Source organism: Pinus tabuliformis, chromosome 1_1, assembly GCF_031772625.1.
Source record: "Pinus tabuliformis cultivar Carrire ecotype Pingquan chromosome 1_1, CPIR1, whole genome shotgun sequence".
NCBI classification, from domain to species: Eukaryota; Viridiplantae; Streptophyta; class Pinopsida; order Pinales; family Pinaceae; genus Pinus; species Pinus tabuliformis.
In genome coordinates, this window is record NC_142297.1 from 414,070,130 (window position 1) to 414,086,682 (window position 16,553).

The following is a 16,553-nucleotide window of genomic DNA, read 5'->3' on the forward strand; positions in this document are numbered from 1 at the left end:
GATTTAATAAAATTAATTGTCATAGCCAAGGATAAAACAAATATTTTGAGGAGACTTACCAGACAACTAATGCGACCACAACCCAACAGTGCATGATCACGCATGAAGCCCACACAGCAACGAGACCTCCAAAAAGAGTCATCTCGCGATTATGTCATTAACCTCACACATCAGCACCACATAATCATCCCAACTACAACCTGATACCCACCATTAATTGGAGCAAAGTAAAGCACACTTATACGAGAAGCAAGCCGCCAAGCACACCTAAAATTATGACTATTTCCCTCGAACTCTTTCTATTTGACCCGTTCATCTGCTTCCCTGGCGGATAAACCACGGGTGTAACAGCTGGCGACTGTGTGGGCCGCTTCGTTGGTGCAATAGCTGGCCCTTTTGCCGTGGATGGAGATGGAGGCAAAATAGAGTTAAAGAAAGTATACATTTCATAATGGGCATTGCAGCTTTTGCTCAAAACCGTAGCTCCTGCCCTTCCAGGAATTCTTGATAAAATAAAATTGATTGCGCTTAAGAGACATGATTTGCATTGGATACTCGATATATCTCTCGTGCACTGCACCACACCGTAAATCCTTTGAGACAGGGAGTCTGTACTTGTTCCCGAAGCATATAACTTTGATCCAGACGCTGCTTCACCTGACAAATTGGTTAATAGGCTCTCAACAGCCGCGTTAAAAACATCGGGGGTGGACATATTACTTTGATTATAATTATACCATCCACCAGTAGACATTTGTCCGAAGAAATCATATTTTTCATAACGTAAGAAGCAGTCATCCAACAAAATTAAACCACCGCCAGTATTCCCGCACTTGTGCCGAATTGTAGTGACTGCTCTATGGGAGCAGTTGCGGCACTGTTCGGCTGTTCTGTCCCTGGAACATTGTAGGGGGCCATATATTTGGCCATCCACACAAGTGTTAAAACCAGTTTGGGAGGTGTGTTGAACAAGACTATTAAAGACTGTATTCAGATTGCTGTCTAACGTACTACCGTGCGTATAGTTGAAGTCGAAGAAGCACACAGTGTGTGGAACCTGGAGTGCATCGGCAGGAAAAGCAACGAGTATGAGGAGAAGTAGGATGATGTAGAAGAGCCTAATAATTTGCCCCATCACTCAGAATCCCTTCCTTGGAAATAGAATTCTCGTGCTCACTGAACAAAGCAGAATCTGCAGGGGATGCCAACGTTGTTCCTGCAATTCTGTATATATAGATTTGAATAATTGATTTGCATATTCTATATATAAGGATGATAACAAGATTCGAAGTTTTAGGCACATTGTCCACCCAGGAAAAAAATAAGCCACGAGTTCATTATGAAATTCAATTCAAGTCCAATACGAACTTTTTTTGATATTTTTGGCGTGTGGAGCGGGTATAACGGGATTCCACTTGCCCACAGTCATGTTTAAGATAAAAAGTCCAAAAAGTCCGTTTGTCTTTCGCGCGATATGTATTTACGGTTCTTTTTCCTGAATGCCAGCGTTACTTTGACTCGAGTTTGGTTCAACAAATAAATTTTTAAAATTTTAAGATTTTATTAATTACGTTTGTGAACAACACTTGTGTACACAAACTTCGCTGATTTTGTTTTTTAAAGGCGTAGTTCAATAAACCAACCAGGTAATTTATTAGATTGTTTTTCAATAATCTAATATCATCTTTTTTATTGGGCATATTTTTTTTATTGGGTTTATTTTTTATTAAATTAAAGCTATTATTACTATTAAGTATAACTATTTAATTACTATACAAAAAGATAATTATTGTTAGGATTAATATACCTATACCATTAGGGATATATATTATTATGATATAAGTTATAAGATAGTATACTTTATATAGGGATATATATTAATGATATGATATATATTATAGATATTATAATATTAATTTATATACTAATATATTATATAATATAGAAATAATTCGATCACATTATATTATAATAATATATATAATATATAGTTATTATAGGCCTATTAATTATATTTAATAGATATTAATAACATAGCTTAATAATATTAGGTTATAGTAATTAATCTCCATTCAATCTTTAGATTAAAAAAAAAAAATCCTAGTCACTGCTTTGAAGTTAAAATCAAAATCTTATGATAGATGATATATGTGTTTATGGTCTTTATATATATTTTCTAGGAACTACATTAAAGTTTACATATTATATTAGATGATGTCTATTTTAACGGAAAGACGAGAAAAATTCCCTCGACAGTTATCTTTCTCATTACTTTCTTTACGTTTAACTTCAATTATTTTTAAATCTTTTTTTGGGTATATTCTAAATCCAAATTTAACTACGAGGGATGTTTGTATTAGCACTAGAATTTAATTTTACGTTTTAACTTTTGATTGGTTTTATGTTTTCGTTTTTCTGGTTTGTTTTGTTTTTCTTTTTTTTAATCTTAATTTTTAATTTTTTATTCTTATTATGTTTGTTTTTTTTTTCTTATTTTAATGAGTGACAATTTTATTAGGACTGTAATTTCTAGTTAGAATTTGATATTTTTTTTCAAGAAATTTGACCATAAGATTTTTGAATTTGGCGGTGGAAATAGATTTACCATTATCAAAAGTTTTTTAGGCACCAAAAATCTCCTAGCTTGACAATTGTAACCTCTATTTTGCTTGCCAAACATTTAGTTGATTTCATGCTCCTTAGACTACATGAAAATATACTAGTTTAAGTCCATCTGAAATTTAAATTTATCAAGGCCAAAGAGTGATAAGTTAGGAGTTAAGATGGATTTATAATTATTAATTTTATAATTATAATTACAATTATTAATATTTTTTTTTATCTTAATAATTTTAATATTTTTTTTTGACCAAGTTCAAATGTTTAGATTAACATTATAGCATTGTATCATATGGGATAGGGTGGCAACAAGTAAACTTGACTTGGTCCTAGATAACTTATCACTCTTGATATTTTAGGCTTTGTTATCCAATTTTTTTTTTCCATGGTATTATTTCTAATGTATCCTTTTATCATTGATGATTTTGGCGCTTCATGTTTTCAGGCTTTTGTCTATGGTAATATTTTTAATGTAGTCTTTTTACCTTTGATAGTTTATGGGCTCTAACCATTGTCAATTGAGCTACTCCAAGCGGAAATGAAAAATAAATAAAAATCTTAATGTAATATAATGTAAATATTTTAGGTGTCAAAAAACAACTCAATGTTGAAATAAAATTTCTAAGCTATTATTTTTTTATTAATTCTTGTTAAGTAGTTAAGGTAAATTTGACTTGGTCAAGTTACTAGTGGTTTTTGAGCTTCGGTTTATGAGAAGTAATGGTATTACCCATGGTATTCATGTGGAATGTAGCCTATTTAAAGTGTGAAATTAAACCAACTTCACCGTCCAGAGGGATCAAATCACTTGAGTTCGATATATCTTAAGATGCAAAGAGATTTGATACCTCTGAGAGCTTGCTAGATCTAGAGTTAAGATGGATCTAGGTGACTTTAACAAATTTAACTGAAATTTGTCTCTGTATAGAGAATATCCATCCATTATACTATGTTAAGGTGGATAAAAGAAAGAATTTAGTAGGTTGAAAATAGGAAGGAGTCTAAAATTTTAAATGATCTCCATTGACCACTTAATGGGGTGGCAAGTTTTTTTATTTGTGTGTTTATAATTTTTCATAATAATAAATATCTAATCTTGTGAATGATTGCCTTAAGGTTGAGTTTATGAAATAATATCTCTTAAATTTATTGAGGAGGGTTTTGGGTTAGAAAGTGAATATGTAGTTATATCTATACGTCTATTATTTTTTATTTTGATATATTCATTTTATGATTTATGGCACCATTTTGATTTTATTTGATGTAATTTTGAAATTGTTGATTTTTTTTTTGTTATTCTTACATTTTTATTATAAAAACAATGACTTTATATTTTCTTTACTAGATCACATTTTCTTAATAATATTTTGGTTGTTTTGATTTTTTTTTCCTCTTTATATAGTACTATTTTGTAGTATATATCATATATTTTAGTGTATATTTATTTTCAATAATTTATATAAAAATGCAAAATTTGTAGTTTGTTTTAAAAGCAAATAAAATTTGGATTTTATTTATGAAAAAAAATTCATCATTTATATAGTATGTTGTTGTCCAATATCATCAATTGAATTTATTTATTTTATGTACTTGAAATTTCAAGTGATTTTATCATTAATCTTTATGATAGGCTTGATTAAGGTTTCTTTACTTTTCCATTCCATTTTTTTATAATTTATTTTTCTTTTTTGTATTTTTTTTTTTTTTGTAATTGCATTCTATTTTTCATTTTTACTAAGGAATGAGTATAAAATATCTCCATAAAATTTATATCAATTTAATGTGCTCACTTTACTTCATTTTTACTAAGGAATGAGTATAAAATATCTCCATAAAATTTATATCAATTTAATGTGCTCACTTTACTTCTTAAATCATAAATCTAGAAAATGTTATTTGTTCACATTTAATTGATTTCCATAAATATTAATCTTTTAATTGGTATTTAATTTACATCTCCATATACCGCCTTAATTTCTATTTATGTTGCTTCTTTTTTATTTATACGATTTCAAATTTTATTTTACTCAAAATCAATCAATGAGAACCGTCGTGTGGAAACCAGTGATTATATCACGAGCATCACCTATTGTTTGTACGTGATTTAAATTCTAGGCGGAGTGAAACCCCACTCAAGCAGGTAAATGGTTTATAGTACCTACTTGATTAGAATCAGCCATGGAGTTGGGCCAGCAAATTGTGATTTTATCCTCCCAACCAGCTCACTCGTTTCAAATCCGAGCAGGACCACAATTAACCGACGGGAGATCGATTTAACCGTGGGAGCCTCAAATCGATTAATTAATTAAAAATCAGCCATGTTTCATCAATTGCTTTTCACTAAATGAAGAAATTGAAATACTATTTATAAAGACATTGAATATTTGTTTATATATATGTATGTGGAGGGATTAGGGTGTCTTCTATTATTTCGTGCCAACAAATTACCAATTTAATAATGGTCTGTTTTTACTTTTAATTACTTTATATATAATTAATATTATTTTTTTTGTTTTTATTGATAATTAATATTAAATATTTTATTTAATATAAATATTTAATTATTTTATTTATAATTTTAATAAATTGTTAGAAAATATTATATATCAATTTTATTATTGAAGAATAAATATTTATTGATTTTAAATAAATAATCAATAATATTTAAAAATATTTTAAATAGATTTAATATTTTTTCATATTAAATTTAAATAAAGTATATTAATGGAAATGCTTATATTATCTTTAATGTGATTTTTCAAAAACGTTTTAACACAAAATATAAATCACAAAAAACCTAAATTCACTTAATCAAATATGATTAATACTCATATGAAGTGCTCTTTATTCTAGAAAGGTCAGAACCGAACTTAAGATCAGAGTCAACACGGGCGCGCTGAGTTCGAGAGATGTCAGCACCGAAAAAGGATGTCGCGTTTTCCATTACGTAGAAGGAGGATTCCTTCATTGCAGAGGCGTGCCCGAAGAGCAGGTGCCGGTGCCGGAGCCGCCGCTAGTGCTAGAAAAGATGTGAGTGCCCACGTCTACGTCGTTTGTGCATTTGGGACTTGTGTAGATTAACCGCTTAAATTTAAGGGTTGGCAGATATTGTTCGGTGGTGCGTGTATCAAGAGAGTTATAACTCTAAAAATATGCAGTTGTCTATAATGTGACTTTTTGAAAGCTTTTTTGGTGGGTTTTTTCGGTCGAAATCCGGCAGTAATTTATTGGAATCGCAAGTTTGATAGCTAGTTTCTGCACAATGAAAGCGTCCCAGGGGTTTTTCAGGGTGCTGAATCCAAATATACAATTAAAAAACCATTTTAACTACAACAAATCAAGATTTAACCTCAATTTCTTCCGTCGGATTCCGTCACCGGAATCTCCAAAAAATCACATTATAGACAACTCCTAAAAATATTAATATATCAGAATAAAATAATTTGCTTCAGCCGTCATTCAATGTTCTTCGATTGTTCCACACCGTTTCTAGAATGTGATCCGAGTGATGAAGATCACTAACACATAACAGGGGACCAAAACCAACTGCCTGCTGCATATGCAACTGCTGAGGACATCATTGCTCATGTTATTTGCAGACGCCAGGGAATGGAACTTCAACAAAAAACTGAGATTAGATATATGCTCCGCTATGGAGGACCTTGATGGGATAGATGCGATGCTGCTTCACCCTTCTTATAGAATTATGTTTAGTGATAATGGGAGCGGCTTGGATTATTTTAACGCCACCGATGAAGACCTTTTCAATTGATTATCTATCAAACTAACGTGTTTCACACCCAATTGAATACCTTCGTTTGACTATTGATCAAAGTGACAAGCTTGGCACGATATGTGGGTTATGGTCGATATTTTATTCACATAAAATATTGCTATACGATGAGATCGCCATATTCAAACTCACGACCTTCTGTATGTTTAGTAAAATGTTTATTATTTTATGAAATGTTTATTATTTTATGATTCTTTTGTATCCACTAAATGTATTTTTCCTGAAATTTCATCCATATCTCAATGTTGCTGACTTGTTCTGCTTATCTATTTTCAATATTTAAAGTTTCTAACTTTGGCTTTTTCCACAGAAATTTTTGACCATATAAACAAAGGGATCAATCTTGGGCCACTCCCAAACGTCTTAACTTTGTTTTGTTTTATGAACGTTTAAAAACTATCAACAATACCAAACTGATTATCCTTGTATTTATCAAATCTTATTCCTAGAAAGGTGATTTTCTTTTATAAAGAATGTACTACCTCTGCATACATTAAGTGCTTTTCTTTGCTTAGATCATTCTACATTTTGACGAGGTAGTTAACTAAATGAGTAAATCTAAACCTAATTAAAATAATCATAAATAGTAAAAGTAAAGAGAAGCATTGGAGACGCCATGAGTGATAATCTGGATGCAAGCAAAGCACTTTAAAATCTCATTTACTATAATAATTGTTGAGCTTGAACTTGAGCAATTGTATGTCCAAAATCTATAGAAGATGTAAATTTCCTTTGGATTTTTTAATCCATAACGTAACCTTCCATAATAAGCAATGTTCCTTCATAAATACTTATGATGTGTTTAAGAGAAAATAGGTTTATTAGTCCCTGCCATCTGGCAATGGCCAGGGACTATAGTAATCCGATTTGGTTGATTTAGCATTAATTCCAAGTGCTATTTCCGAAAATGCGTTGGTTAGAGCAAGGTTTTAAAATGCTCCGTGCCAGGATGACCAAAGTGCTCAGGTTTGCCATCTTATTTGGCCTCTTCCCGAGGTGGGAGAGGCCGGAGCTTAGGTTATTTTCCTTAGCCTTGTTTATTTTTGCTGACCGTCAGAGGATTTCGTGTTTTAATGTTAGCATTTCTTAGCATTAGTTTGGATTGTTTGCAGTTTGTATTGTTTGCAATTTTGGTTTGGGCGTATTGGCAGGCAGGTGTTCTGCATGCAGGGGCTGCAGCTATCCGTGCATGGCGCAACCAAATCAACTATTGTACCCGCTTTCGCTCAACCCGCCTATTTCCCTCCTTCGATTGCCCTACCAGCTCTTCCTTTGGTTCACTCTGGTGTCTACTTTAGCATTTACTGATCTCTTTCGTTATCCTATTATCCGGGTTACTCACACTACAGAGCAGATTGAAGGCCATGAAATTGGGAGAAGGTTCAAGATCCATACCCGGGTGGGGAAAGGAACAGGGGTATAGGCAGTTAACTTAGTGAACTGAGCTTAAGTGGATCTTAGACAGTGATCCATACACAGTAGATCCATAGCTTCTATACCCGGGTGACCCAGTCGCATATGCAGTAGCTCCAGATCGATACCCCGATGCACCCCTCCATATGGTTCCAGGTCCAAACGCGGAGGCAGTTCTAGTCCTTGTCGCAGCGCAGTAGTTAGTAGGTGATCCAAGACCAGAGATAAAAGACGCAGCCTCGGATATGCCATAAGGACAGAGACAGCTGAAACATCCTAATTGAATCGGAGAATAAGGAACTACTCCTTCATCACAATCACTGACTTAGGAAAGGAGTCATCGACGACGCTAGGAGTCAGAAAGCCAACCAAGCCCGGAAGACTGCTTAAAAACGTGAGTGCGAGGTTCTGAAAGAAGTAGCTCGACTGAAAGAAGAGGTTCTGAAATATACTGGACTGTAGGGAGAGGGGGCTTTGGCGATACGGCTTTGTTGTGAGTCGTACCTTTGCAACTCTCGAGCAAGTAGCTAAAAGTCGTAAATAAATCCTTTCCTTGGGTTGGGAAGTCAGGTTTATGTTGACGTCCCTTTGGACTTTCAGACAAGACTCAAAGCAGCGTTGCCAAAAACAACCTTCCTCCACCATTGAGGAAGATCGGAACGGGCTAAACAGGAGCATTGGAGAGGGCTCAACCAACATTAATATCTAATGTATCAACTCGTATCCTCAGTTACTTGTTGTCGGACTAATGATTCCTCTGCGGCAACATCTTCATCATGAGGACTACTTTCAGGTAACGGTGGAACAGATCCTGTACATGTACAACAACCACCGCTTGCAGAAATGAAATCTTCTAACATGACTATCGTGGCTACTGCTGGTGCTTCTTCAATTGCTTCTGGGTGGGGCTTCTGGTCAGGGCAAAAACAACTTACAAGCTTGGCAGGTGTTACACCTACCATTGTTACACCTACTATACCCCCTATCACTTTGCGGGCTATTCTATCTATCCTTTCATGCACATTACCTTCATTACCTTTCATTACCTTTACTATCTGCCCTACCCACATGTTCCAAAATATCATCTTCAAATGGTGTAGCGAAGGGGTCATGTACATACACATGCTTAATTCAATCCCCCCCTTATGAAATCCACATTGATCTAGATCTCACCTGTATTCTTAACGATCACGGGGATTATCCACAAAGATTCCTCGATAGGGAAGACGAGTCATGCCTTCAACATCATATAAAGCTCTAGTTCAACCTTCTCTTTGATTCTTGGATTTCATCTGTATGACCTCTTTTGATAGGCTTTGCATCAGGTTTCAAATGATTTTCATCTCACCTACTAGTGAGCCTGCTATGCCTTGCCCGATGTAGACAAGCGGGTCAACCCCCTTAGGAGAAGTCTTTAGGAAATAGTCTCCATATTCTCTAGGTAATTCTACCGTAACTGGTATTTATCCAATCACATTCGGATCTTATTCATAGCAAATAGCCATGAAGCTAACTACCCAGATTTCCCATCAAGACGTTTACACCTGGACTAGCCATATCCACATTTTCACGTCTGATATCGCCATATCTACGTCCTTGCTAAGAATCAATCTAGTCTTCCCTTTGCCCCATAGGTAGAACCTTCGCCAGTCATATCTACGTGGCTATATATGATGTCACATAGATACGTGGACCACTTGGATTTGCCATCTCGATATCGCCATATCTACTACTACTAAGCCAGCAGGTTGCCAATGCCAGTGCTGGGCCTCACTCAGAGACTACTCCACTTGGACTACTTGCTCGGCTGGGCTACTTGAGATAAACTATGTAGCATGGATAAGTTTTCACCTCTGATATTTGCCTATCTATGTCTGCTAGTGGATCCCCGGCTGCTGGATCCCTGGCTGCTTAGCTTGGATCTGGTCTGCCAACTTGAACTCCACGGAGGAAACATAGCCCTCGACCCTCTCCTCGAAACTAGACCTCGAAACAACCGTGGCCCTACACTTCCACCTCGATCCTCAACCCTTGACCTATAACTTGACATCACTACGCTGCAGAACTTTCCTACCTCAACTTGATGGGCCATGCATTATATATGAGGCATCCGTTGAGGATAGATCAGGCGCCATACACATAGTTTCATTCACGCTAGGATGGTTTTGACGGCCAGGGAAGTAGGTTGGGCTTGGAGATATATTGATTGATTGGACTTGATTGATTCACTTTAGAAAAGATTTTGAGAATAGCGTTCCCACCTGCCCCATCTTCCGAGAATAGTTTGACACCAAACTCCCCATAGCACGTCCCAATAAACTAACCATCTAACGTCCCAATATTAGGCGACAAGAGATGCGGGGTCCACCGGATCGACCAATGAGTGACAGCAGACCCAACCAGGAGACCTAAACTGAAGACCCAGCCAGCAGACCCAACCAAGAGACCTTGCCATAGCTGCCAGACCTACAACTCCTACGCCAAACTCAAAAATCCAACCTTGACCTCCTAACTCCCAAACTCCAAACTCAAAACTACTACCGAACAAGTTTTTCGATAGGGGTGGCCCCATGGATATTCTCATATATAAGAAAGTTGACACACCTAGAAGGGAACCTCAATTTCATGGATACGCTTATATACCACCTGAAGAACACCTAGTTGGGGACAGGCACTCTGTTTGGGTGGACCAGATCTTCAAAAAGATTCTCATTCGCCATTTTCCCATTTTGGATAAACCTCGTTTTTCTCTAGATACAGGAAAAGAACATGGTTGTTACTTACAAGCATTTAGACCAAGTTCCACTGAACTGATTCGATTGGATTTTCTGAACTAATTAGTCTTCTTAGGTTGGCTGGAAGGAGTGGCCAAAGGTGACTTATTAGTCTTCTGGGGGAGGACGCTTCACAAGCTACTGATGAGTATTACGGTGAGGCAAGTTCCAACTGATTTCTATTGTGGCTCTGTCTAGTTGTAGCAGCAGGTAGGTCAAATCAAGAGATGTTTCCGTAGCGTTAGTAGGCCCCTGGTTTTGAGTTTGTTGGCAGAGTAGGCCCATGGATCTTGGCCTGGTGGGAGTAGGTGTGGTGGGATTGGTGTTCTTGGTGGGACTGGACTAGTTGGACAGGCGGGTGTAGTTCATCCCTGTTGGTGTGCTTAGTGTGTTGGCAGTTGAGAAGGGGTATATGGAAAAATCAAATCAATCTAGCGAGCAAGCAAGAAGCACATAAGTAATATCATCCCGCAATATCTTTCATCTCCAAGCCCCGCCCCGGTTCAACAACAAGCCGATGGACCAGCCCTTCCTCATCCATTTATTACGAGAGCTCACATGGAGATGTTTCACTTTCCCATTTGAGGAGGTAACCCCTCCTTAGCCGAGAGTAAGGAGATGGGAGACCCCTCTAAAACTGAATCATACATTAGAGCCATGTTCACAGGGTTCACAATAGATAGAATCTCCATGGTTTGTTCATTTGGTTGGACCAGAAGATGACAACTTTTATCATATATATATGTGATGATTCCGAATATTGAATAATAAGTCTTCTTATTAGAGTAGTGTCATAATTATAGGAATAGGAAGGAGAAGAGAGGATACTCCCTCGGGAAGGGTAATAATATAAATATCCAATGGGGTAGTTTACTATCCCTACTAGTTACTAGTAGCTAGTTATCATCACCAGTCACATTGTTGTTGTCATAGGGTCCTTCCTTGCCATACAGCTGTCAGTCATATATGATTATATCATACTGGCATATCAAAGTTGAAATGTTCCATTAAAAGAGCAAACCATTTTTCGCTCGCTTATGCCGGAGCGAACACCACCGCTTTATGCTTATTACACCGTAGTTCCTCGAAGCTATGTATTAATACGTGATCAATTGGTGCGGGGTAAAATACAATAAGTTCTGGGTCACGCGTCGGGTCTTTATCTCAATATATACCCAGGGGTGAAGTATCTGGAAGTACGCCTATAGGGATTGCTGTCGTATCGCTCCACACGCTTGAATCCTGTTCCCTAGCAATAGGGGCGGTAAGGGCATGCACTGCACAATTCGTGTTCCCATAAGGTACATTTGATCCGGAATCACCAGCTATTGACCTAGAATAAGTAGCAAAGGCGGGCGGTGGAGGGCGTTTACCGTGTAAAAGAATCCGTTATAATTCCAGTTCCATTTGCTTAACCAGTCCTGGTTTAAGTCGATTCACCACAAGATATCTACCACTAGGGGATAACCTTAACGCACTTATTCACCTGCAACCTTGACTGCCTATGCTTCTGACCCTGCAACTGGCACATTCACTGGGCTGGAGCTACCTTATATATATATCCGCCCTTGCCGAAGTACTTATCGATTCCTTACGGGGCTTTGTTCGAGCAAGCGATATCGCAAGGACCGACCTTTCTGGGTTGACTTCGCCCTTCTTCATGAAATAAGAGGGTATGAATCGGACCTCAAATAAGATTTCCTTTCAAGTGTTTTGCCGTCGTATTCTTTATCCCAATGTGGTAGTGGAGACCCCCCACCTTGTGTTTCTCTTCCCCTATTATAATCTAAATAGCGAGCGCCCTCGCAATTGAATAGCGACATACAGCGCCTCCCCCTTCCATAGAAAGAAAGTAAGACAAGAAAGAAAGGCTCTTTTTATTTACTTTGCTTTAATTAGATAAGTACTTCGAAGTACTAATGCTTATATGAACAGTTAGGTTGTAAGGAAAGAAAGAGGTCATTGCTTCTTAAGCGAGATCCTGGTCAATGTGAAAGTGACGGGGTCAGCTATGCATAGAGTGGGTCGGCTCGTTCCGTATTAGGAGGGTAAGCGAGCCGGGGAATTGAGTGGTTCCCACCTGAACTACCGCAAAGCGAGGGGGAGGTAGGACTCAACATTAGCCCTAGTAGCTCCTATTACCTTACCACTTCTATTCCCAGTTCTTCTGCTACGACGACCTCCTTGACAGCACCGGTGACATCGACTCATCACATGGTGACTCGGTCGAAAAGTGGCATTCGGAAACCAAAGGTGCTATATGCTACTCGTCATCCTATCCCACCGTGCTTTTCTGCTATGCTTGCTACCACTGCATCCTCAGATCCAACCTGCTATTCTCAGGCCAAGCGAGAGCCTCATTGGCGTCTTGCTATGCAAGAATAATTTCATGCTTTGCTACGCAACAACACATGGACTCTTGTTCCTCCACGACCTGGCTTCAATATCGTTGGCTGCAAATGGGTCTATAAGACCAAACGCAAGGCAGATGGCTCCATTGAGTAAGGCTCGTCTTGTTGCCAAGGGGTTCCATCAACAGCAAGGCATTTACGAGGAACACCAATGAACCAGGTTCCAAAACTTGATGTCCGCAATGCATTCTTACATGGTGATCTCATTGAGGAGGTATATATGACTCAACCACTTGGTTTCATTGATCCAGTACGACCACACTATGTCTGTCGACTCTACAAGGCCATCTATGACCTTAAGCAGGCCCCGCAAGCATGGTTCTTCCGGTTCAGCTCAGCTCTTCGTGAGCGTGGTTTTGTTGGTAGCCGTGCTGACTCATCCCCGTTCATTCACAGTAGTGCAGCTGGGTGCATCTTTCTTCTTCTCTACGTTGATTACATTTTTCTTACCGGAAGCAACACACGTGGTATTGACATGCTTATATCCTCCCTGGCTTCTCAGTTTGACATGAAAGACCTTGGCCCCCTACACTTCTTCCTAGGTATGGAAGTTTCTCGTTCCTCTAATGAACTTGTGCTTACTCAAACAAAGTATGCTCTTGAGCTACTACATCGCACTAATATGCTTGCTGCTAAGCCCCTCTCTACACCAGCTCCTTTTGGCTTCAAATTATATCAATTTGATGGTGACCCTTTGTCTGATGCGACCACTTCTCGTAGTATTGTGGGTGCGCTTCAATACCTGACCATGACTCGACCAGACTTTTCCTACGCCGTGAATCAAGTCTGTCAGTTTATGCATGCCCCCACTACTACTTACTTTGAGGCAGTCAAGCGCATCTTACGTTACTTAAAAGCAGGGGTATGGTCTTCGTTTTCGACCAATCACAAATGCTTCTTGCTTATTCTGATGCTGATTGGGCCGGGTGCCCTGATGATCGCCGCTCCACTTCTGGTGGCTGCATATTCCTTGGCCCCAATCTTCTCTCTTGGTGCTCTCGCAAACAGCCGACTCTTTCTCGTTCCAGTGCTGAGGCCGAATATCGAGCTCTTGCCACTTTTTCCTCTGTGGTTTGTACAAAAGCTCATCAAGAAGCAACTTTATTAACAAGGAAACACTCAATTAATCTCACTTTAAAGTGACTTCAATTCTGAAGGTATGTCTCTTCTTGATGGTTGCAAATGGCTTTCATTTGACACATTAAACATCCTTACATTGTAGGATATAAGGAGGCATGGGTGGAAAAGGTATGGATTTTTCTTTGGTGTCCTTTAAATTGGGTCATTTTGAAACATTGAGGCAGTTTCTTGTGGATCAAAGCTCTCTTATGTCTGAAAAACACTTATATCTTGTCCGTGTTACTGGTAGCCTCGTTCTATAAATCCAAGGTAATGAAGCTAACTAAGATTAACCTATGTAATGAGCTAAGCTTATGTACTTTATATCTATACCTATTACAGTAAGTGTGTTTCGTCATTTACACCTGTTTATGGGCACGTGTTCATACCTGTACATATTATGGAATTCTCTATAGCTAAGATATGAGAAATATAAGTAATTAGGCTTGAATACTGCTCTTTATTCATCATAGTACTTAATGGGTGGACATGATTTCCTTCAACTCAACCAATGTGCAAGTCATAAAGAGTGCGTTTGAATGCTACTTGTGTGCCTCATGTAGCTTGAAGATGGGGACATCATTTGTTTTCAGAGATCTTTAGCTACATCTAAAGAGCATATACATCGATTTCCAGATGTTCCTTCATTCCTGGATTATGTTCATAATTGGTAGGTACATAATCTATTGGTAGCCCTGTATTTTTCCACACTTCCAATTTCTTGGACCAGTCTTCTATCACTTAACTTGTTTGCAGCGCGTTTTCTAACCGATGTAAAATTATTATTAAAGAAAATGAAGGTTTTAATTAGTATGGACAGGTCAACATTTTGGCCAAAATACTTGGCCACCTAGATTTCACAATTTCTAAAGAAAATGATGTTTATCTTGGTACCATTCAGGTCGACTGACCATCCAAATAGATAGCTTTTCTGAATATTTTTGTTTTATCTAAAACTAGCAGCAAAACTGCATATATCTATGTCATGTTTTGGTCTCTGTCTGGTTTGTTTATGTTTGTGTATCGAAGTGCTTCCCTTGTGGGCTAGTTAGTCTGTCAAAGCAACATCGTCTGTCTCCATGTCCTTGTCTTCTGAAATATTTGTTTCTATGCTTGTATCTAGGTTTATTGCTTACAGGTTTACCATTTCTCCGAAAATATTCACTGGACTGTTACGATTTCAGCTCTAGCTGTTGATTTATTCCCAGGGATAATGGGCCATAAGCCTTTGATTATGGAGCAGAGTTCAAAGCAAATATGTTATATCAAAAGAAGGCAACGACCATAATTTGGTCCTATATTTGCCTGAAGGTAATCCTCATGCTGACCTGTGTATAAGCTAAATTGAACAGGGGAGAGGGACCAGCCCTGTTCTATTTCAGTGGTGCCAAAAATGCTTTCTGTGAACCCTCTCATTTTGTGATTTTGCACTGTGATTCTTGTAGAGTAACATGATGGCAATCTGAATCCTATGTGGAGCCCCCAACCTAATGCAACCTATCAAATAAAAGTTACCTAAGCAATGTGCTACTTTCCTGAAAGATCAATTGACAGTTGGAAGGCTAGGACCTTCTTGAACAGAGCTTCTTTAATAAGGGCTCTTAAAGTGAGTCCCATGGATGCTGTGGCAGGTTCTGTAAAAGAAGCCTGCTTCCCTGTTTTACCAGAAGATTTCTTTTAGTAGTAAATTTCCAAATGTTTAGTGAAGGAGTGTATTTTTATGCCAAATAACAAAATAATTGTGTTGCACTAAAATTTGAATACTTATTTTGCTGATCAATGGGTTAAGTTTTTAAGCAGTGCCTATATAACTAAAATGCAACTTATACATGAAATAAGGTGTGCAAGAAGTTTGCAGTGAAAAACATGTAATAAGAGTATATTTGAGTTACAGCTCACATCTTTGTGGAGAGATTGTCAAAATTATGAATATTCGGTTGATGCAGATAAGTAGCAAACACAACATCCAGATCAAACTTATGGCAGTGAGACAACCGGGTCTACGACGGATGCTTCAAATATGCATTTGGATCTGCCATGGTGGTTTCTATCGTCTCTGATTTCAACTTGACATTTGTTTAGAGTTGAAGGTCTGCAAATTTCAAATTTCAAGCTTGAAATCACTGAATGCAGTGACTAATTTAGACCCAGCCTTTCTGTAGTGTTCACCCTCAGGTAGATATCCTATCTTCAATAAATTTGGCTGGTTAAAATGTTGTTCTTGTGGTCACAAGGGCCAAAATTAGATTGTGAAGCACAAGCCAATGTGGTAGCACATGTTAGTGCTCTTACTAAAGCTTATGTGAAGCACATATCAATCTGTCTCTTAGCTTGCCAGTGCTCAGAGAGCAGTTTCAAAAATACATGGGGCAGCTATGATTGTAGCTGCAAAGGTGACCTTCTGTATATTAGAGACCATGATAC

General features: G+C 37.7%; 1 protein-coding gene across 1 annotated transcript; it reads right to left on the bottom strand.

Moving 5' to 3' along the window:
* Nucleotides 1–238: 238 nt before the first annotated feature.
* On the bottom strand, nucleotides 239–1,135 carry LOC149213458 (cysteine-rich repeat secretory protein 38-like). The gene has a single exon (XM_089389031.1). The coding sequence runs from the start codon at nucleotides 1,133–1,135 to the stop codon at nucleotides 239–241; it is 897 nt and encodes a 298-aa protein (XP_089245157.1).
* Between the last annotated feature and the right edge of the window lie 15,418 nt (nucleotides 1,136–16,553).

Excerpts from the sequence above, each read along its gene's own strand:
- LOC149213458 (XM_089389031.1), bottom strand. The coding sequence starts at position 1,135 with ATGGGGCAAATTATTAGGCTCTTCTACATCATCCTACTTCTCCTCATA.